The sequence below is a fragment of the Petaurus breviceps genome, unplaced genomic scaffold (assembly GCF_028583685.1).
Source record: "Petaurus breviceps papuanus isolate PSGF00001 unplaced genomic scaffold, PetGlider_PUasm1.0 90977, whole genome shotgun sequence".
In the NCBI taxonomy this organism is placed as follows: domain Eukaryota; kingdom Metazoa; phylum Chordata; class Mammalia; order Diprotodontia; family Petauridae; genus Petaurus; species Petaurus breviceps.
Window position 1 is genome coordinate 5,843,711 of NW_027187391.1, and position 22,177 is coordinate 5,865,887.

The following is a 22,177-nucleotide window of genomic DNA, read 5'->3' on the forward strand; positions in this document are numbered from 1 at the left end:
GCACTTTTTTTTGATAATGGCTTTCAGGTAGTCCAATAATTTTTAAATGATCTCTCCTGGATCTATTTTCCAGGTCAGTCGTTTTTCTAATAAGATAGTTTACACTGCCTTCTATTTTTTTCATTCTTTTGGTTCTGTTTTATAATCTCTTGATTTCTCATTAAAATCATTAGCTTCTAATTGCTCCAATCTAATTTTGAAGGAGTTATTCTCTTCAGTGAGTTTTTGAAATTCCTTTTCCATTTGGCAAATTCAGCTTTTTAAGGCATTCTTCTCACTGGCTTTTTGGAACCCTTTTGCCACTTGGGTTAGTCTATTTTTAAAGGTGTTATTTTCTTCAGCATCTTTTTGGGTCTCCTTCAGCAAGTTAAGCTATTGACTTGTTTTTCTTGAATTTCTTGCATCACTCTCATTTCTCTTCCCAGTTTTTCCTCTACTTTTCTTACTCGATTTTCAAAATCCTTTTTGAGCTCTTCCATGGCCTGAGACCAATTCATATTTTTCTTGGAGGTTTGGATGTAGGAGCTTTGACTTTGTTGTCTTCTTCTAGTTGCATGTGTTGATCTTACTTGTCAACAAGGAAGTATCTTGTCACCAAGTAAGATTCTATAGTCTGATATTTTCCCTGTTTGCTTGTTTTCCCAGCCAATTACTTGACTTTTCAGCTCTCTGTTAAGTGGAGGGTATACTACCCCAAACTTATGGGGGTTTGTGCAGCTGTTTTCAGAGATATTTCTAGCAACCTGTAAATTTTCAGTTCTTCCAAGATGGTATGATCAAAGGAGAGGTGTTTACTCCTCTCCTGGCCTGCGCTCTGGTCTGTGAGTAGCCACAAGCACTCTTTTCTGCCTTGAAACTGTGAGGATTTCTTCTCCACTGCCTCTACAAGTTCCACCCTGCCAGCACTCCTTCTAGCCACCCAGGACTACAATCCAGATCCAAACACAGGCAAAGCAAGAGAATCCTGTCTTAGAGCCAGCAAAGAGATCCCTGCAATCCCAGCTAATTGATTCCCCCACAATCTGTAAGTTGAGAGCCCCAGAAGCAGCCGCTGCTCTGGGGCTGAGGTGAGAAGACCTTTCTTACTGACCTTCGAATTTGTCTTTTGCATTTATGGGTTGAGAAGTCTGGAAACCCCTGCAGCTGCCAGTGATTCAGTCCTGAAAGGCTTGCTCCAGACACGTCTATACCGGTGCAGCCCACAAAGAACTGTTCCTCATCCAGCCCAGTGCAATAGACCTTTCCTGTAAACCTTCCAGACTGTCGGGCTAGAAATTTGTTCAGTCTGTCATTTTGTGACTTCTCCTGCTCTAGAATTTGTTTAGAATAATTTTTTTACCAGTATTTTAAGGGGTTTATAGGAGAGCTTAAGCAAGTCCCTGCTTTTACTCTACCATCCTGGCTCCATCCCTCCAACCTGGTCTTTTCTTAAAGATATCTCATCTCTGGTTTTATTCTCTAGTATTGGTTACTACTTCTTTCTCATCTATACCTTGCCCCAAGCATTGAAAAAGAAGGAGGAAATGTCAGTCCTTACTCAATATAAATAACCTTTGTTCACTACCATTCAGAAACCTTTCTATTCACATCTGAATAGCACCCTCACTCCACAGATAAAATAACTGCTAAGTCTTGTGGAATCTACCTCCACAATATCTCTGACATCTATGCCATTCACTTCATTTTTGTCCCCCATCACCAAAAGTTCAGTCCTCATCACCTCTGTCCTGAACCACTGCAATAGCATCTTAACTGCTCTCCCTGCTTCCATTAGAACTCTTCTCCAATCCACTCTCCACACAGCTACCAAAATAACTTAAGACAAAGGTGTAACCATGTCACTCTCCTACTCAAAAACCTTCAATGGCTCTCCATTGTCTACAAGATAAAATACAAACACCTTAGCCTAGAATATAAGTCCATCTACCTCTCCAGTCTTACTTCATGTTCTTTCCAACTACTTGTCTCATGAATTCTACATTCTGTCTAAACTGGAAAACCTGACATTCCCCAAACTCACTACTCTACTTTCTGTATATCTGCAAATTGTCCCTCATGCACTCCTTCTTCAGTTCTCACAGAAGTCTTTACTTTCCTTCAAGGCTTATTTAAGGTGCCAACTCAATGAAGTTTTCCCTTATTCTCCTCCCCAACCCCCAAAATTGTTAGGAGCCTCTCCCTCCTCAGTTCTCCTAGGACTACACTTTTCTGTATATATGCTTTAAACTGCCAAGTGGAATATAAGCTCCTTGAGGTCAGATCCCATTATCCTTCTACTGGCATATCCTCTGTACCTGGTACAGTCTTACATATAATATGCACCTTTAAAAAGCAATCTGAATTGCACTCAATGTATATTTTCTTGCAAGTTATTAATAAAAAAGTTGAATTGAAAAAACAGCTAAAAATAGAAACTTCTGGTATCCCATATCAGACATCTTCATCCAGCTTGATATTGATCCTGTGGGGAAAAAAACAACACTCTCTTGGATACAAAACTCTGTTTTTCAACTGATTATGAATCTACCTAGCTATTCTATCATTGGGCTCAAATGTTCCTGTCATGGGTAGAAAGGCAAATGTGGTGTACAACAGATTGGTAACCTGATGTACATCCTGGGCAGAATGTAAAAAAAAAAAGTTCCTCAAATAGATGATCTGTGAACTCTTAGAAGAGGAAGTGATGATTATTAGCAGTCAACATGACAGACTCACTAATATTCAACTATGTCAGACTAATCTCAGATCACTTTTGGACTGAATTATTAGACTAATAAACCAGGGGAATGCTACAGACATAATACTCTGGGATTTGTAGCAATATTCTTTCCAAAGTCTGCACAGGTAGTTAAGGGGCAAACGAGGCATTCAAACTCAGGCCTTCTGATTCTTAATCCTGTGTTCTTTGCACCACACCACACTCTGGTAACTCCTTCTTAGGAGCTTTGTTAGCATCTGGGCCAGGACCAGAACCCAACTTTACACTCTAAGAGGGTATTTGTTAGAGACAATATAACACTTTACCATACAGAGCATGCAAGTAAGAAAACCATTATGACATAATGAATATGCTCCAAAGGTATATAGCCAATTCAAATTATAATTGAACAAATTTGCTTTTCAACTTTCTCCCAAACCTAATTTGTTTTACACCTTCAGTACAAAACCATAAATCTATCTACCTTAAGAACCAAGTTTTTCCTTGAACAATTTAACTTTCTATTTTTTCTCAGAAGTATCCAGGTTATCAGTGGAAGGCTGACACAAATGATGCAAATGTATGCTGGGGTCCAAGATGAAAGGTCCAAAAGGCCCCATATAATTAATCCATGCCAAATATCCTGATGAAGAAATTAGTATTATAGCTCTTCTGGAATGCCTCCTTCAAAAATCAAGTAAAGTTCTAAGAATAAAAAGTGGGCAATTATTCTTTTTCCATTTTTAGCCACATTTACTAAAGGAAAAATGAAGAAAAGGAAGGAAAGAAATAAACAATTTTACATAATTTACAACAATTCTATGTGTCTAATATAACCTGAATGTTCCAAAATCAAATTAATTTTCCTACATACTTAAAAACAATGCTAGATTTGGATTCTACCCAATATGGGAGCTATTCTTGTTAGGTTCTAGGACCAAGTTCGAAAAAACTCCAGTATTCCATGATCTAGATATTGAACTATAATACCATTTACAGTACTGACAAATTTATAATCAACTGATTCTACTAAGTAACCATTTAACTAAAAGTTAATTCACTGACTCCAAAACTTTAGTTCTTTACAACAAGCTGTGTAATGTGATATACTTTCTCTCTGTCTCTCTCTCTCTGTCTGTCTCTGTCTGTCTCTCTCTCTCTCTCTCTCTCTCTCTGTCTCTCTCTCTCTGTCTGTCTCTGTCTGTCTCTCTCTCTCTCTCTCTCTCTCTCACACACACACACAGAAATATCACCTGCAAGGACCTACTTTTTCCCATTCAGTTTAAAATGAAGAAATTCAAATTGGCAATGAAGATTTAAGTTAAGGAATACTATTTTATATGGAGTTATTTCATTAATATTGAAAAAATAAGCAATTAAGCAACAGAGAAGATAGTAGGAAGGCACTTAGTAATTGAAGCTTCTCGGTGCTTCACTTTAAAAGCTCCAACCTGCCATGTGCTTAGTCATCTAGGGGGAGCATATACTTGCCAAAGAGAAGAACCCACTGGGAAAATTATTATACACACATACTATATAGTGATGATACATATCTTATAAAAGTGCAGAATACACAAACACTATATTCCTTTCCCATTTGTGCCAGTTTTGTGTCAATATACCAACTCCCAAGACTGTTTTCACACTAACACATTTTAGGAAATAAATGCCAGCACACCACAGCAAATTAGGCCATCATTTTCAAATTAATTTCCCTGTTTTCCCATACCCTTGACAAACTAACTAATACCAGATATTGTCATGAAGCATGTAATTATTGCCCTGTGGTATTCCTTTAAACATCTCTTCTTTCCCAACTCTCTCCCCCCAATTAACCTTTAAAAAGGCCTTGGAAATCCCACCCAGTCAAACAGCAATTCTCCTAGGGTGTGGAGCTGACAGATGAAGCCTTGGGGGCTACAGGTCAGAAATGTTTTTAAGAGCAAGACTAGCAACCAACAGACAAGTTACAAGATCTGTTTCAACAAAGAAAGGCTTGCCAAAGGAGAGGGAGTGTCAGCACATTTTACATACTTAGATTTAAATTAAACCACACATTCAAGGACTACAGTCAAGCCTTAATTCTAGCAATAAACCTAGCTATCTACCTAATAATAGGTAGATACAACATAACATATAAGCTTTAATAAAATTTTGTCTTACTACAGGAAGTTCAAAGTAATGGGGACCATTGAAACTTTAAATTAGTCATGTCAAATACTAATACACAGTCCTCTTTTATCCCAAAGACAGTACCTTTAGTAGGGAATACTGAGATATTAAAACCAAGTAGTATTTTGAGTTAGAAGTACTGAATGGATATTCAAAAATTTTAAATTATATATTATAATCTAGGTTATATACATTCTTCATCCACTCACTTTTTTTCCTGTAGTGTTACTAAGGGCAATGTGTTAAGTGACTGAAGATTTCATTAGAATCATTAAGATTCAGGGCAAAAAGAGACCTTAGAGATCGTCTAATCCAACCTCATTTTCCTGATGAGGAAATTGAGTTCCAGCAAAGATAAACATATCACCCATGGTCACACAAAACAGTAAGTAACAGTGCTTGAATTTGAACCAGACCCCCTGCTTCCAAATTCAGTATTCTTGCCTGCACGCTACAGATAAGGAGTCCCTTTAAGTGATCTAGGGTTCTACACAACCAGAACCCTTAGAAAATTCCATTATCTATATAGCAGGGGCTCTTAACCTGGGGTTTATAAAGTTGGATTTTTTTTGGTCTGTTTGCTTCAATATTATTTTAATTCTTTTGTAAATTAAAGGATTTTACTTTATGCATTTAAAAGATCATTCTATAAAGAAGTCTATAGTGTTGCCCAGATTTCCAAAGAAATCTACAGCATAAAAAATGTTTAGAACTCTTGGTCTCTACAGGGAATGTCTCATCTATCTGGACTTTGTGCAAAGTATCCTTCTATAGTGTACATACATCTTCCTATTTTATACCTCGATGGTCAGCACACTGTTAAACTCATCTTTGTGACTGCAGCTATCATACAGAAGAATCCTGTACAATCCTGACATATGCATGGCAGACCTTTCATCAGAGCAGTCTTAAATAGGTTACATTGAAACTGGTCTACCAACTCAAAAAAAATTTTTATAGTCAAACAATAAACACCATAGGAACTTATAATCACCATACTCTGAAGGCGTGGTAAAATATCTACCACAGCCTGTTTGTTCCCTCTGAGGAGGAGAGATGGTCAGATGGCATCTGGGAAATTCTAATGCAGTCAAACTGCTCCCTGTGGCAAAAGTCAATATTTTAAAAAATATCTACAGGGTAATATATACCATTTAATAAATTATGGAACAGTACGATCTCCAAAGAATCAAAACTACAGAGGATTCCAACAGTAATGGTTGCATGGCTGGTGAAAGTCTACAGTAGCACATTACCAACAATAATAGCATTCAAGGATAGTAAAAGACATCAAAGATTTCTATAATTGGAAAAGAAGATGGGACAATAATTAAGAGAGAATGAAATAGCAAAAGAATCAGAGGAAGGCCTCCAGGGTACTTGACAGATTGTCTATGGAAGCTATGGAAAAGTTTAGACAAAACCATATAGGATGAAAAGGCATGAATGGGCTGATCTTTGGGTAAAAGAAGCACCCAGTTCAGTGGGAACACAGAACCATCAGAAGGCCATAGAAACAGAAATGTGTTTCATCTAAAAAGTCATCAAGAAAGCAACCATAATTATGAATTTTGCTGTAATAAGTCATTATTTCAGTATAATTATGTTAATTACTTCTAAATAGACCTGCTGAAATCCTTTAAACAAAATTTCAAGCTAATATTCTCCCCTAAGATTCTTCCTTCTTCAACTCATCTATAATCTATATAGAATAGCAAAGGTTTTAAAAAATAAGAATTGAACTAAATCAGCTATCTAAACTATAGTTTAACTTTTAAATGTGTCTGTCTCAAGGTTTAAACTCAAAAAAATCTTTTTTAATTTAAACCTCAAGAAAAACTTCAAGTCAAGATGCTGAATCAACATAACCAACTGACATCATGTCTAAATAACTCATCTCAATAAAATTTATAGGATATCTTCACAGAATTCATGATGATATTACTACTTAATTTTAAACAAAGAAAGGGGGACTACATCTGTTATTTCATTAATATAAGGAAATTCCATCTACCAATGCAAGTGGGCAACTTCTCTACAACCTATAATCTTTATAGAGTTGTCCATAATATCAAGATATTAAGTGTCAGGAGTAAAATCTGAATTTGAGTCTACATGGTTGCAAGGCCAGCCCTCTTTCCACTATGGGATAATGCCTCCTCCTTAATTTTAAAAGGTAATATAAAGTATGATAAAGGAAATCAGTGAAACTGAGACATCAATGGCATTGCCCTATAATGGAACAGTTTTAGTTAAGATAAATCAAGCAATAAAAGTTGGATGTGGCATTTATGTTATTCATTTAAAAAAATAAAGAAAAACACAAGAATCCATTTGTCTGTGGGTTTTGTGTTCCTATTACATAATCAGAACAAGATATGCCCAGAATTTAGCAGAGTGCCTAGCTTAACTGTTTATAGATAGATTTATTGATCCAGTTTACCTCTTTAGATGAATTTCACAATCTCAATATATAACACAAATGAAAGAAAAATTCACTCCTCATCTGCAACACAAGCCTTAGTTCCTCTCAAGTCTTCCTTTATTAACCTGACACGTACCTTGTGTCACTTCAGAAGCAAACCTATACTTTAGGATTGCTTAATTCTGGCCCCAGACCTGAATTTAACTCCACCATGGAATCAGGATATGGTTTGGGGGAAATGACTCACAAGTGCCTTGGTAACTGATACAAAAAAAAAAACTTTCTGCAGGAGAAGAAAAGGATAAATTCACAAGTAAGAGGTAAATTCAGACATGTCTTAATAAAAATCTTTAGATAGCTAGAAAAGATGACTGAACAAATAAAAATTAACCATCCTCTTCTCTTCTTAAAATGATAAACACTAACAAAAACTATTATTGTGTATCTGAAAGATCTCCAAGATCCTTCTAAGCTTTAAATCCCATATTAAACTAAGCTTGTAACCTAGAATTCCTACTTCATGTGGCAGCAGAAAAAATAAACAGTATAAGAGGCATAAATGAAAGAAATTATGTAGTAGTGAATAACATGACTTAAGAACAATGAGGAATGAAACACATATATACTTATATGGTAGGTGTATACTTAAAAAAAAAATCAGTTGTAGTAATCTAGAAAAATCAATTAACACCTTTGGAAAGCACTTTCTTAGGTCTGAAGTTAACAGAAGGAGCACTGGATTTGAAGCCAGAAGACCTGAATAGAGACCACTTCTGTTACTTAATACTTTTGTAACTATGGGGAAATTAAATCACATTAGTTCCCTGGGCCTCAACTGGAATAGATAATTTCTAAATTCCCCTTCAAGTTCTAACATTCTATAACCCAATAATTCAAATAAGTCAAGAGTTTACACATATGACGGGCTCATTTAAAGATTCATATGTGAATCCAAAGACCAACACCAAGACCAGCTGTACAGGGTATCTTAGGAGGAACTGCAATGCAATGTCTCCCAAACCAGAATATGGTGCTACTCCCAAGTATTAAAACACAAATCTCATTAGCCACTTATATCTCCTTGGAGGAGGATCTATATTAGTATAGTAGTCGAGCATTCTCTATATTTGAAAGTCTTCATTGCAAGCTCTGGAAGCAAAAGCTTCCTTCTCAAGAAGAAATACCCTGGATAATTATCCATCTCAAGTTGGGAAGAAAGCACAGTAACCACAAATTCAAATTTGTCAAAAGCCCACTTGTGCCTGGAAGAGCAACAAAGTTAAAATATGATCACCAAAGCACCAAGCTCAGGAAAATTATTTTGACTCATAGTCATCTGGGAAAAAGATACAAGGAACTGGGTCAATATCAGTGCACAAAGTGCAAATAAAGTGCAGCTTTATTTTTTTATTTTTTTTTTTACACTCGTTACTATGCAAATTTATTTTCAATTAAATAACCAAAATGAAAACCATGAGGTCTTTTTCATGGTCCAAGATTTAACCTTGTTATAAAAGGAAGCTTTGTGGTAATTTAGACCCACTTTATGGCTGGGATACTGGGGAGAAGAAATTCAGTAAATAAGGAAATAATGAATTTCAGCACCTCAGTTTTAACAGTAGGAAACTAAACTACCTTGGGATGAGAACAGTGTATGGGAGGATAACAAGGCAATTTAGATATGTGCAAGAAAGCAGCAGGTGGCAGGGGTTGAGGCTCATCTGTCAACAGGGCAAGGAGAGCCAGAAAAGCAGGGAGGAGTGTGTTGGACCGAAATAGAGAACAACTTTTGGAATTTAGCAGAAACAGTGCACCTTACTGAGTTCAGAAACTGTCATTTACCTTTTGCAAAGTTTAAGTAATTGCCAACTTTCTATTCCCCACAATACTTTCCTTGTGGGTTTGTCTGTCTCTCCAAAATCCTGCAGACATAGAGGCTCATCATTTGCCTATTTTGCTTGCCACACTGGACCCACTTCACCCAAAAAGTTATTCAGCTGGGACACTGCAGCTGTTGCTTATACACCAAATGCCAGTGGCACCTTCTTCTTTTATGGGGTTTCCATAAATTGGTTCTAAGCCAAACTTTACCATTGCCCCTTCTAATTTTCTGCTTCAAATTCACTTTATGATGTGAAACTGCATTTGATACTATAAATACCATAAATAAGGTTCTGAGTAAGGGCTTATGGAGATCTCCAGGGAGAAAAGTTCCTGGCTTTGTGACAGCTATTTTGGGTGTTTTGGGAAATTTTTTGCTTGGGTTCTCAGCTCCGATCCAGATTGCTTGAAGGTATCTGAAATCTAAACTCTACTTAGGAAGAGTATTGCTATAATAATTAGCCATGTTATAATGGGGTCTGATCACATTTTATACTACAATAGTTGCTACATTTATATGTACTCATCTAGAAACTTAAAATAGAACATATCAACTTCAGAATTGGAGTGCCAAAATAATTTCTTTGGCTGCTAGCTATTATGTCCTGAAGTGAGGTGGCATAACATTAACCTGATCCTTATGCTTACCTCTGGGGAAAAACAGACACACTTAAATAAGTTTGTCAACTATCTCTATACTTGATATAAGTAATTTGGTTTCCTACTAGTTAGGTTACCTAATATATATAAGCTTTCAAAGTTTGAACTTAAAAAAAAAATAAAACTATGTGTACCAACATATAGTAAAACACTTTTATAATTTATAAGATTAGTAACTAAATTACAGGAAAACCTTATTTTCTATTAGGTTTTTGCTAAAGGTATACAGTCATTTTTAGGGAATGTCCCTGATACATATGTGTCTCACGTGACATAAGCCATGTTCTAAATGTATTAGAAAATTCAACTAAACTTGTTGCTATTGCAGTTAATTTAATAACATGACTAACAGTTAACAAGCACTTCCTCTTAATTCTTCCTACAACTTCAAACTTCCCCTAAAAATCTCTCCTTTGACTATACCTTTAAATTATGTTTAAGTATTTTGACAGTGAAGTATTCTGGATTTAATTTCTATTTAAAGATAAAAAATACATTAATTTTTAAATGATCAAAAATTACCCATTTTTGATGCCATGTTGTTTTTTAAAAAGAGAAAGTAAAAATTCTAATTCAATCAAGCTAAAACATCCTGTGTCAGAGAGTTGCTATTTCACCAGCCATTGAGAACTAGCTTTCTAAAATATAGAAAATTCAAAAGCCAAAATTCCTCATTCTTGAAGTACAAGATTCTCCAAACAAGAGTTTGTTTTAAAGTGTATTTAAATCATGACCAAAAAATAAAATTATATAACAAGATAATTAGTCAATTGTCACAAACAGGGATTAGCCACTTTCTACTGATGCATGAAAAACAAAACGAAGCCCTCCTCCCTCTCTCTTCATTGACAGAGGCTTTCTGCTCAGTCAGTCCCAAAGCCTTCCCCTGGTATTTAATTGCCCAAAGAGAACCTCAATTAGCTAACCTCCCATGGTTCAGGAAGCAGAGAGCCTGATGCCCGTAATTACTGAGGACTCTACACACTGCAAGTTCTATGAGACTCTCAGTCCTGCAGATGGAAGCCAGTCAACAAATATTTATTAAGTACCTACTATGGGCCTGGCACTGTGCCAAATAAGCACAAGCATACAGAGAAAAGCAAGAGAGCCTCTGCTCCCAAAGAGCTCACAGTCTAATATAATGGGTTGTCGAAACTATAGGAAGTCTTGTTTATGGAACAGCCAGGAGGTCAACGTCACTGAATCAAAGAGTACATGGCAGGGAATAGAAGGCTGAAAAGGTAGGAACCGGCAAGATTGTGAAGGGCTCTGAATGCCAAACAGAGCATTTCTATTTCACTGGAGTTTACTGAATAAGATGGTGACTGGTCAGACCTATGCTCTAAGAAAATCACTTTGGTAGCTTAATGAAAGATGGACTGGAGGAGTGGCTAGGTGGCGCAGTGAGTAAGAGGCCCTGGAGTCGGGAGGACCTGGGATCAGTTCTGGCCTCAGACACTTAACACCCACACAAAATAACTAGCCTTGTAACCTTGGGCAAGTTACTTAACCCCAGTTGCTTTAAAAAAAAAAAAAAAGAAAGAAAGATGGACTGGAGGGTGGAGAGACTTGGGCAGGAGACCAATTATCAGTCTATTGCTACAATCTAGATGTGAGGTGAGGAAAGCCTGAGGCAGCAACAGAGTTGAGGCAACAGTGTATGATGATGTAATGTCCAGGTCAGATTTACTGCTGAAGATCATCAGGCCCCACAGGAGGCCTCCAATCAGTGATATGCCTTCAGCTATTTTAAAGAGAAATGAAGGAAATCTTTCCCACCTAGCCATGGAGTTTGTGATCTAAAGCAGTCAGAACAGGGAGTGGAGTATTCTGGCCAAATCTTGATTCTAGACACCTTAGCAGTTCTCAAACTAAATTATCTACAAAGGACTCTCTGCTAAACTCATAAAAACATTTAGCTGCAACTTCTTTCTTAAGATCTTTTCAAAGAAGCATTTTTTTGGACTGACTCAAATGGCTAAATTTCCAGACTCTGTGACAAGCAATAAGAAATAAGCAACAAGAAAGAAGCCATTTCCAGGGTTGAGAATAATTCATCATTCCCTCTAGTAGACAAAATGTAAAGAAAGGAAATGAGGTGAAAACATCTTTTATCAATCCTAATTACAAAGAGGATTTTAGAAGATAAAGTACTTTAAGTCCAAAGTCTTTTAAAATACCTGACAACTGCATTCTAGATAAGGAAAGAAAACATCTCTTGTTAACCCAGAATAATGGCTGTAGAATTGAAGGGTAAGTGAATGCTTACATTTTCTTTAATGCAAGGTTGGGGAAAAGCAAGTGAAATGACTAAAAATTCAATTGATTACTTAAGCAGGAAATTACCCAATGTCTAGAGTTCAACAGATATTACAAACCTAGGACATGAATATAGTCCACAATAAATGGGTCATATTCTCAAAGTTCACTGACTCTCTAGAACTCAAAACAAATTCTTTCATTACTTGGGTTCCAAGGCTAGACCACAAAAGCCTTTTTCATCAGCAAAAATAAGCATTTTATATGCATCTACCAGGTACAAGGTGCTAGAACTGGAAAGAGGTTAAAGAAAGACAATCCTTGGCCTCAAGTTTACCAAACCAGTTATCTAATCCACAGCAAATTTTATTGAGATTTATACCCCCTTACTTCCAAAAGGAGCCAGTTTATTTAACCCATAATGTAACTGAACTATAGCAGTAGGAACAACTCACATTTAAATGGCACTTTAAGATAGACAAAATGTTTTCCTCCTAACCAGGTAGTGAGATAGTAGCTTACATTTCTCCAACAGTGTAAGGAACACAAAGCACAATGCTCATGACAACCCTGTGAAGTGCAGTAGTAATTTATTATATTGATCTAATTCTATAAAGGAAGCCCCTGAGACTCACAGAGTAGAAGTTACTTGCCCAAGATCCAGTAGGAAGAACTAGGACTCCAGACAACTCTAGTTTCAGGATCCCTTCATACTCTTAAAAATTATTTTAAAATTATTGTGGGTTATAGCAATCGATATTTATCACATTAGAAATTTAGCTGTTAATTTTTGAAATAATTCATTTAAAAATAACAATATTAAACACATTACATGTTAAAATAAATAACCTATTTTAGGAAAAATAACTATTTTCTAAAAAAAAAAAAACCCTATTAAGAAGAGTGGCATTGTTCTACATATTTTTGCAAATGTTTTTAATGTCTAGCTTAATAGAACAGCTAGATTCACATATCTCTTCTGGATTCATAATGTATTTGCAATATGTTGTTTTAGCTGAAGATCTAGTCTCATAGTGTAGTTAGAAAAGGGAGCAGTATTTTAGGAGGCAAATAACATATGAGTATCATTATGAAAATAGTGTTTACCTTTAAGAACCTCTGAAAAGGTCTTGAGGATCCACAGGTCCACAGACCTTTGAGAACTTCTGCATTACGCTATATAACCCACTGAACTACCATGTATATAATTCACACATAATTTCTATATGATCAGAATTCAATCTCAAAATGCTAGGGACACATTCACTTTGCACTGAGAATGCAAAGACAAGAATTGAAAAACAAGAAGCAGGTGATGCAGTGGACAGAGAGGAAGACCTGAATTCAAATCCAGCCTCAGACGAGCTACATGACTATGAGCAAATCACTTAACTTCTCTGTGCCTCAGTATCCCCATACCTCAAAGCACAGATATAAGGATCAAATGAGGTAATATTTGTAAGCATTAAGCACACTGCCTGGCATATAGCAGATGCAATATAAATGTTTAAATGTTGTTTTGTTGTTATAATCCTGACCTGCATTAATTTCTTCATCTTAAGCACTTTGAGGTCTTTTCTGATTACTCCAACTATTAGTGCCTTCCCCTCAAAAAATTTTATCTTGAATGTATTTTGTATATGCTTACATACACATTGCCTTCCCCGATCATATATAAAGCTGTGAGGGGAAGGAATGCTTCATTTCCATCTTTGTATTCTCAGGGTCTAACATACTTGGAGCAAAATAGGAGCACAATAAATGCTTGCTGATGAACTGAAGGAGTTTACATTCTACTGAAACACCCTACTTTCTCCTGCGCCACAAAATAGGATTAGGGACTTCCTGGTTCTCTCACCATAGGGCCCAAAAATTACAAACAAACAACCCAGATAAAATAACAGATAAAGAGTAAAAAATGGGCCTGAAAGGCCAACCTTACAATGCAAGTGAGAATGTAGGCCCAGAGAGGCAAAGGTGAGACTTGAATTGAACCCCAGCACTAAAAAGCTAACATCCTTTTTACTCACTATATCCTGCTGCCTCCAGAAGAGCACCTCACTGTGGGAACTAAGGGAACACTAATGCATTGGTGATGGAGTTTACAGTCAGTGAACTGATACAACCATCCTGCAGAGCAATCTGGAACCACACCCAAAGAAACTGTGCGTACCCTTCAACCTAGCAATTCCACTACTAGGTCTGTATCCCAAAAAAGATCATTAAAAAGGGAAAAGGACCTACATGTACAAAAATATTTATAGCAGCTCTTGTTGTGGTGGCAAAGAAATGGAAATTGAGGGGGATGCCCATCAATTGGGGAATGGCTAAATAAGTTGTGGTATATGAATGTAATGGAATCCTACTGTGCTCTACAAGAAATGATGAGCAGGTGGATTTTAGAAAAACTTAAGACTTACATGAACTGATGTTGAGTGAAGTGAGCAGAACAAGAATACTGCACACAGTAATAGCAACATTGTGCAATGATTAACTAAGATACAGTTAGCTCTTCTCAGCAATGCACCGATCTAAGACAATTCCAAGGGACTCAGGATGGAAAATGCTGTCTACATCCAGAGAAAGAACTATGGAGTCTGAAAACAGACTGAAGTATACTATTTTCTTTTTTTTTTGTTCTTTCTCGTTTTTTTTGTTTTGTTCTAATTCTTCTTTCACAACATTTCAATATGTTTAATATGACTGTACATGTACATTCTATATATCATATGGCTTGCTGTCTTGGGGAAGGGGGAGGGGAAAAAAATTTTGGAACTCAAAATCTTATAAAAGTAAACGTTGGGGCAGTTAGGCGGCGTGGTGAATCCTGAAGTCAGCAGGACCTGAGTTCAAAGTCTGAGTGACCTCAGACACTTGACACTTAACTAGCTGTGTGACCTTGGACAAGTCACTTAAACCCAATTGCTTTGCCTTCCCCCCTCCAAAAAAAAAAAATGTTGAAAACTATGTAATTGGGAAAAAAATAAAATACTATTGGGGGGAAATGAAGGGGCCATTAAAATGAAATATATTAATTAAAAAATTGAGATTAAAAAAAAGAGTACCTCACTTGAGGGAATCCAGAGAATATTGTAATAATGAGCAAGGTTGTAATATCAGCTCCAGTAACACTGATCTGTTCCTTCCTTTTTATCCCCCACTGCCACCAACCTAAATTAGGACTTAATTTTTACCCCATGCCTTTCTTAACATATTCTTAATTGGTCTGTCTGCTTCCTATACAAAATCACCAGATTAATCTTTTTAAAATACCCACTTTGTGTCCCTACTCTTCTCAAAAATATTCACGGGCTCCCCACTACCTACAAAATAAGCCCTAACTCTTAACACAAACATTATGTTCCAGACAATCTGAACCACATTTTCCTCTACATGAATTACTTTCCACTTCCACACCTTGCTTCATGGCATTTTCTGTGCCCATAATGCCCTCACTTCACATCTTTGTCTACTAGTCCTTCAAAGCTCAGCTCAAATGCTACTTCCTCTATGATGCCTTATCATATTACCTCAGCCAGAAATAACCTCCCTTTCCTCCATACTCTACAGTATTTAGTTCAAACAACTCCTACTGCATTTATCCTAAGTTTCCTTTTATTGTACCATATTCCTGTACATCTTATCTCCCCTACTCAATCATAAGCTTCTAAAAGGCAACGGACAGTATCTGCTAAAATTTTGTATACCACATGGTGCCTTGTACAGTTGATACTCAATCTTTTAATGAAGATACTGAATTAATGAATGAATAAAAGAATTCCAGGGGACATCTAGACAGTGATGGTAACAGGGATTAACAATAACAAAAGTTGGGGACTATTGTAATCAATACAGTACAGAGATATTATGCAATGCATTGGGAATCAAAACCTTACAAATTTACATATCATATGTGAGACAGAATCATCAGAATTTCATAGATGCCAAGAACAAGGGCAAAAGGTAATGACGTGGCAACTATAACTTATAGTTATATAGTATAATAAATGTCTCCCCTCTAACCTCCTCCCAAAAGATGTGAATAAAGTATATACCTGAAGTCATAATGCTGTAATACATGTTTAAGAAGTATAAAAATGAAGCTTTTTTATTATTTACCAACAAATCCCTACAAAAAATCTCCACTATCCAATTTTATGAGTAAAAAGAGATGTCTCACATGTTCAATCTTTTCCCAGAAAATACAAAGATATTACAATTAATAACCACTTTATCCAAGACAAATTCCTATCCCTCCATTCCAGACTTACGACAATCACAACCCAGAGCTTTACCCAGTGACTATAGTGTCTTCTTCACCTGTTATAGGAACCAATTGATATTTACTTGGGTAAGAAATAAAAGGATAAGTAAGAACTAAAATGGATCTGCTGAGGTAAGCATATATTATACAAGTGAAGTTCCTAAGAAATTTTACACCTGAAAATGATGGTCCAAGGAAAACAAGGGGAAGAAGAAGAAGGAATAAGGAGAGTAATTGGGAGAGAAATGACAATAATGTAAAAAAGGGCATCAATTTAAACTTTTTAATTTTTTTAAAAATAGGAAGCTCAGGAGTTTAGGTCCTAACTGACAATTACAGTTTAGCACCTACATGACTTTGCCCTAAATCACTTAACTTCTCTGAGACTGTTTCTTCACCTACAATGGTAAAAGGGAGTGGTTAAGTCTACCTAGTCTCCAGTCAAACATGTGAAAACCCCCAAAACAGTAATGTGCTTTAAAATACATTCCACAGATCCTTTTTTTGACTCTTCTTTTCAATATAAATTTATCAGAATTACTCTTCTAACACCACTCTCTGCCCCAAACTGTAATTTCCTTATACAGAATAAAAAAACTGACAATGTACAGACATGCCTCACATGCAGTTATTTTGAACCAGAGCCTTCTCAGATTTGTGCCAATTTATTTGTGCCAATCTCCCATACTAGAGATAAGGATCTGATCTCATACAATTCTGTATATCCTCTTAACATGGACCCTTCAATAATGTCAGCTTTATCACTCTTCCTGGCAATGCAAACATCTTATGCTTTTCTTTCAGTTTTTCTACCTAATTATTAAATAAGACCCAACTCAGAAACATATCCTCCATAGGGTTAAATACCCATCTCTCAGCTCATTCTTTCAGAGAAAAAGTAGATTTCCAGATTATTTTTTAACACATGAAGAACTTGCCAAGAGATTCCCAGTGCCACAAGAAATGACCTCACTCACACATCCCTGACCACTCTCTACCCAGTTCAAACTCTGCACTGATGCAAGAAAAAAAGGGGGGAAGGAAATGGCCTGGAGTTTCCACATAGGCACCAAAATATACTGAAAAGTACACTGACTAATTTATTGGAAGTTCTTATAGAAGTAGGTATGTAAACAAAAAAGAAATATGACTCTAAATCCCTTAGACTTTTAAAAGGCCTATGATAAAAGTGAAATACCAAAGGCAATAACAAAAACTGAATCTTGGAATCAGAGGTGCAATAGGGTTCTGTTTTATCTTTGACAGGGAACTAACTGCTAGAAATAAGAAACGTTAAGATTAAAAGGTGATATCTCTGGATACTGAAGTGAAAAGGACTTTCTTTAGGAATAAGTGCTAGGATTGGTCTCATTGAATATGTTTTACTAATTACCTGGAGGGTGTACAAAAACTGCCACGTTTTCAGATGACACTAAACTTTACAAAGTAGGAAAGTGCCAAACTAATGGGGCCAGATTAAAAGAAGATCTAATAAATCTATTCCAGGAAAGAAAAAAGAAATACAAAGTATAATACGGACAAATACAAGATATGTACCTATAAAAGGCTGGAGGTATAAAATGAAGGTCTTTGGGCTATTAGTCAAACACAAAAAAAGGGAATGGTCATGATTTAAAGGTATCATAGTAGAGTAGAAAGCACAATGGACTTGAAATAACATTTGGCTCTGTCTGTTTCTAGGCATTCTAACTTATAAGAAAATCAGATTCTCTGCTAGTGTCTCAGTTTCTTTGTATGTTCAATAGGCCTAATAGTAACAATGAAATTACAGTTCTGGACAAAAAAAAAAACAACTACTCATTTAACACTAAGGTTTACTATGTATCTTTCTCACTATAACCCTTCTGGGATGGGTATGTTCCCCTATCTACCTGTGACAGTGAGGACCAAATAATATACGAAATAATTTCTACAGAGGACACAAAAATAAGCTATTTCAAAATTTCAACAGACCTGTGACCTCAACAATGTGGCCGATCTCTCTTCCCCCCACCAAGATGCAGGCAACAATTTATCCATGCCCTCTATATGCTTTTTGTCCAGGTCCCCAGGGTGTCAATTCAATGGACTGGGCACTGCCAAGCCAGGAAAAAGATGCATTTTAAGAAGCTGTTATTATTACGATTGTTCTCTGGGGATGTCCTCCCAGTAGGTTGTAACCAAAAATGGAGAAGAGGAAGGATCACGAGGTCATAAACTTAGAACTGGAAGGGACTTCAGAATCAATCTTGGTGCAGCCTCTTTGATGAAGGAACTGAGATTCAGAAAGTTTGTAAAGCAATTTACCTTAGGTCACAAAGATGATTAAGTGACAGAAGCATGACTGAAATCTAGCTCTTCTTACTTAAGAGCCAGGACTTTCCCCCACTATTTGATGCTAACACTCCCCAAAATACTACCATACTCCCCAAAATACTACCATTAGACTATAATAAAATTAAGAAATCTTCATCCTAGAGGGCAAAGGGAGCAGACTAGAAATCTGAAAAATCATGAAAAATTGGTAGGAGGAAACACAAAACTTGTTCACTTAAATCTTGTATTAGGAGGACAGGGAGACTTTCAGTTTGAACTGGGTGTATTCTGGACATATCAAGTACTAACTAATGGAGCAGGTTAAAAAATGGAACTCATTATTACCTCCGCCACCACCCCTAAGATGTGGCAGGGGCAGATAACTTAAATGGATTTTTAAAAGTCTAGACATTTATTAATGAAAGACTATAAGTAGTTACTAAGTGAAACTGATATGTATATCTATCTATATAAAGATATACAAACATAGATATAATTACATATATATATACACCTAACCTTTAAGGTTGAATTCAAGGAGGATCCATCCTCCCACTGCAGATCCCTTGGACCTCTCTGTAAGCAACAAATACCAACAAGAGGTACCATGGATCTCACTAATTATGCAAAGCCTCTGGTTCCTTTTGGAAATGAAAAACAATCTGAAAAATAAATTTGGAGTTAATAAACTGTATATTTAATGCATATCTGCCTACAATTCTCAATCTTTCACTGGCACTCCACTAGGGGTATCCACATAGACTTTGCCTGGGTGTCTAAAGTGCAACCTTTTATTATAACCAAAAACTGTTGAAGAGTACCAAAGGGGGGAGGAAAACACAGACCTAAATTAAACTGAGTTTTAAAGTAAAATTAAGTATCCAAGGGGAAGTCAAAAGGTCTATCAACAAAAGAGGGCAAAAATTCACCCTAATTGTTCAGTTATTCAATTATTCAAAATCGTGTGTAAAAAAGGTCAATTCAAAATCAGAGCCATAAGAAATGAGGCCTGCAGTTTTGTTTTTGTTAACCTGCACTAACTTGGTCAATCTTCTCCCATTAACAGCACTGCAGAAGTGCTTAAAAAATGTAGATGCACCACCAAAAAAAAGTGACCCATCTACCTAAGGAATTCTTCCAAAGGCTAAAAACGATTGGAACATGCTCCAAAAGCATCCCAATCTTTCTACCTTTCCTTCATCCCTACACACACAGACACAGACAAGCATAACCAATTTCTGTGCTACCTTCCCCCCCAACTCACTCACTCTCACTTACACTCTCTCACACTCTCACTCTCACTCTCTGTTTCTCTCTCTCTCTCTCTCTCTCTCGTCCCAATCTTTCTGCTACCAATCTTTCTGCTGACAATCTTTCTGACATTTATACACACATACACACACCACCCCAACTTCATGAAAAAGGTTGCACCAGATCAGAGCAACTCAAAGTACTACTTGGAAACTTTTCTACGCCTAAAGAGATGCAAACCCCTCCTATTTCAACTAACCACCCAAACACCCTTCCCAAAAATTGTAATGTAACTTTGGATCCGCTGAAAACTGGGGGTTCCTCCCCCCACACACACAAAATCCGCAAAGCAAAATTACAAATAGTTTTAACTCCCGATAGAGAACGGAAGCCAAGTTGAGAGTCTCTTCCTCCAGCAAATTACACAGCCTGTCTCACCCTAGTGTGAATTTCTCTAGGGAGCGCGGTCACCTGCGGCCACGAGGAGAGCCAGCCCCGATTTGCAGGAGCTGAGACTCCCCCCTTCCACGATCCTCTCATTTAAAAGGGGGAGGGGGAAAGTGGGGATGCCCAAGTTTTCTATTGGCTCATTCTCCTTAACTTCGCAACCCCTTCCTTCCTTTGGCCGCCCTTACAAAGCAGGGAAGGAAGGGCGGGGGTCGCGAGGGACCGACCCGCAGTGGCCCGTGCCCGCCGCCGCAGAGACACGGGCCCCGGGCCGCGGGGCGCTGTCACCGGTGGGGGGGTGGAGGGAGGAACTTCCCGACTCTGGCATTGTCCACGCTCCTCAGGCGCCAGCCCGGGCGGGCCCCGCCGGCTCGAGAGGAAGTTGCAGCCGGGGCGGCACGGCCCGGGCCCCCTCCCAGGTGAGCCCCTGCCGGCTTACCGCTCTTGGCGTCGCTCGAAGCAGCCGCGGCCGCCGCTGCCGCCGCTCCCGCTCCCGCCGCCGAGCCCGCGCCGGGCGCCGCTCCTCCGGCTCCCGCCGCTCCCGCTCCGGCTCCCGCCGCTCCCGAGCCCGCCGCAGCTCCCGAGCCCGCAGCCGTGGCCAGGGTTCCCCCGCCCGCCGCGCCAGCCGCGGCCGCCGCCGCCGCCAGGGCCCCGGCTCCATTTTCCTGCTCGTCCCCGCTGCTGTTGGCGCGTTTGTTCTTGCGGCCGCCTTTACTGCTTTTGGGGTTGGGCATCTCGCGAGGATCCGGGGCCGCCCGGCTTCAGCGAAGGCGGCTCCCCCGGGGGCGGCTGTTCATGGCCCCCGCCCCACGCCCGGCGGCTGCCGCGGCCGCCCGCCCCTTCAGCAGCCGAGCGGAGAATGAAAGGCGCGGGCTGGGGTCCCGGTCTATTCATGCATCTCCCGCCCCATCCCTCGCTGGGCTCCCCCGCCCGCCCAGCTTCCTGGGGCTCGGCGGCGCACTCGCAGGGCCAGCAGCAGCCGCGGCCACCGCCTGCTTCTGGGGAGTGAGGGAGACACTTAGGAGCCGGAGGGAAAAGGCGGGTCTCCAGCTTGTTTTGATTCTGCTTCTCCTACACGCTCTATCCCCGCCCACCGCCCGTGACGACACTCGAGGAGTCCTGCTCGCCACGCCCACAGGGTGACCTCATGGGTGGCGGGTCCGCCCCTGTGGCGTCACGAGTGCCCCGCGAGAAAGGGCTCACGTTCTTTTGGTGGAGTTTTGCGAATTTGCTTTTGACAGACCCCACCCCCTGTGATGTCACTGAAGAGCCCCTTGCCATCCTTTCTTAAGTGGTTCTGAATTTCCTTACCGTGGTTACTGAAAATAGTACAATTAGAACATTAAATTACTAAGGAGTTGGAGACCGAGCAGTCCGCGTTCTAGATGAGACTAAATCAAACTTTTGTCAAGAGATAATAGTTCTAGCTAATCATTCTACAAAGACAGAAATGCTGAAAACTAAGATGGTGGAAACAAAATTTGGGTAAGAGTAAAGGATTATAGATTTAGATCGAGAAGAGACCTTATAGGCCATCTAGTCCAATCCCCTGTATACAGAAGCGTAGGCTCAAGGAATTTGTGACTTATCCAAATTCACAAAGACCCAGTGGAAGAGCCAGGACTTAAACCCATTTCCTCCCACTCCAAAGCCAGCCTAATAGGAAAGGAAGGGAAGTGAGAAGAGAACAAGCATTTATTCACCACCTACTATGTGCCAGGCCCTGTGCTAAGAGCTTTATGTATACGTCATTTGATCCTCACACCAACTCTGAGAGGTAGTTCCAAGTCCAACATCAGACACT

The 22,177-nt window shown here is 38.6% G+C and overlaps 1 protein-coding gene across 1 annotated transcript in view; it reads right to left on the reverse strand.

Annotated features, from left to right (window-relative positions):
- The window catches only part of HECA (hdc homolog, cell cycle regulator), a 59,361-nt gene extending 38,199 nt beyond the window's left edge, over nucleotides 1-21,162 (reverse strand). Inside the window, exon 1 of the mRNA XM_069077187.1 lies at nucleotides 20,813-21,162. Within this exon, the coding sequence (XP_068933288.1) occupies nucleotides 20,813-21,107 (295 nt within the window). The 5' untranslated portion in view covers nucleotides 21,108-21,162. The remainder of the gene's footprint in view (nucleotides 1-20,812) is intronic.
- Between the last annotated feature and the right edge of the window lie 1,015 nt (nucleotides 21,163-22,177).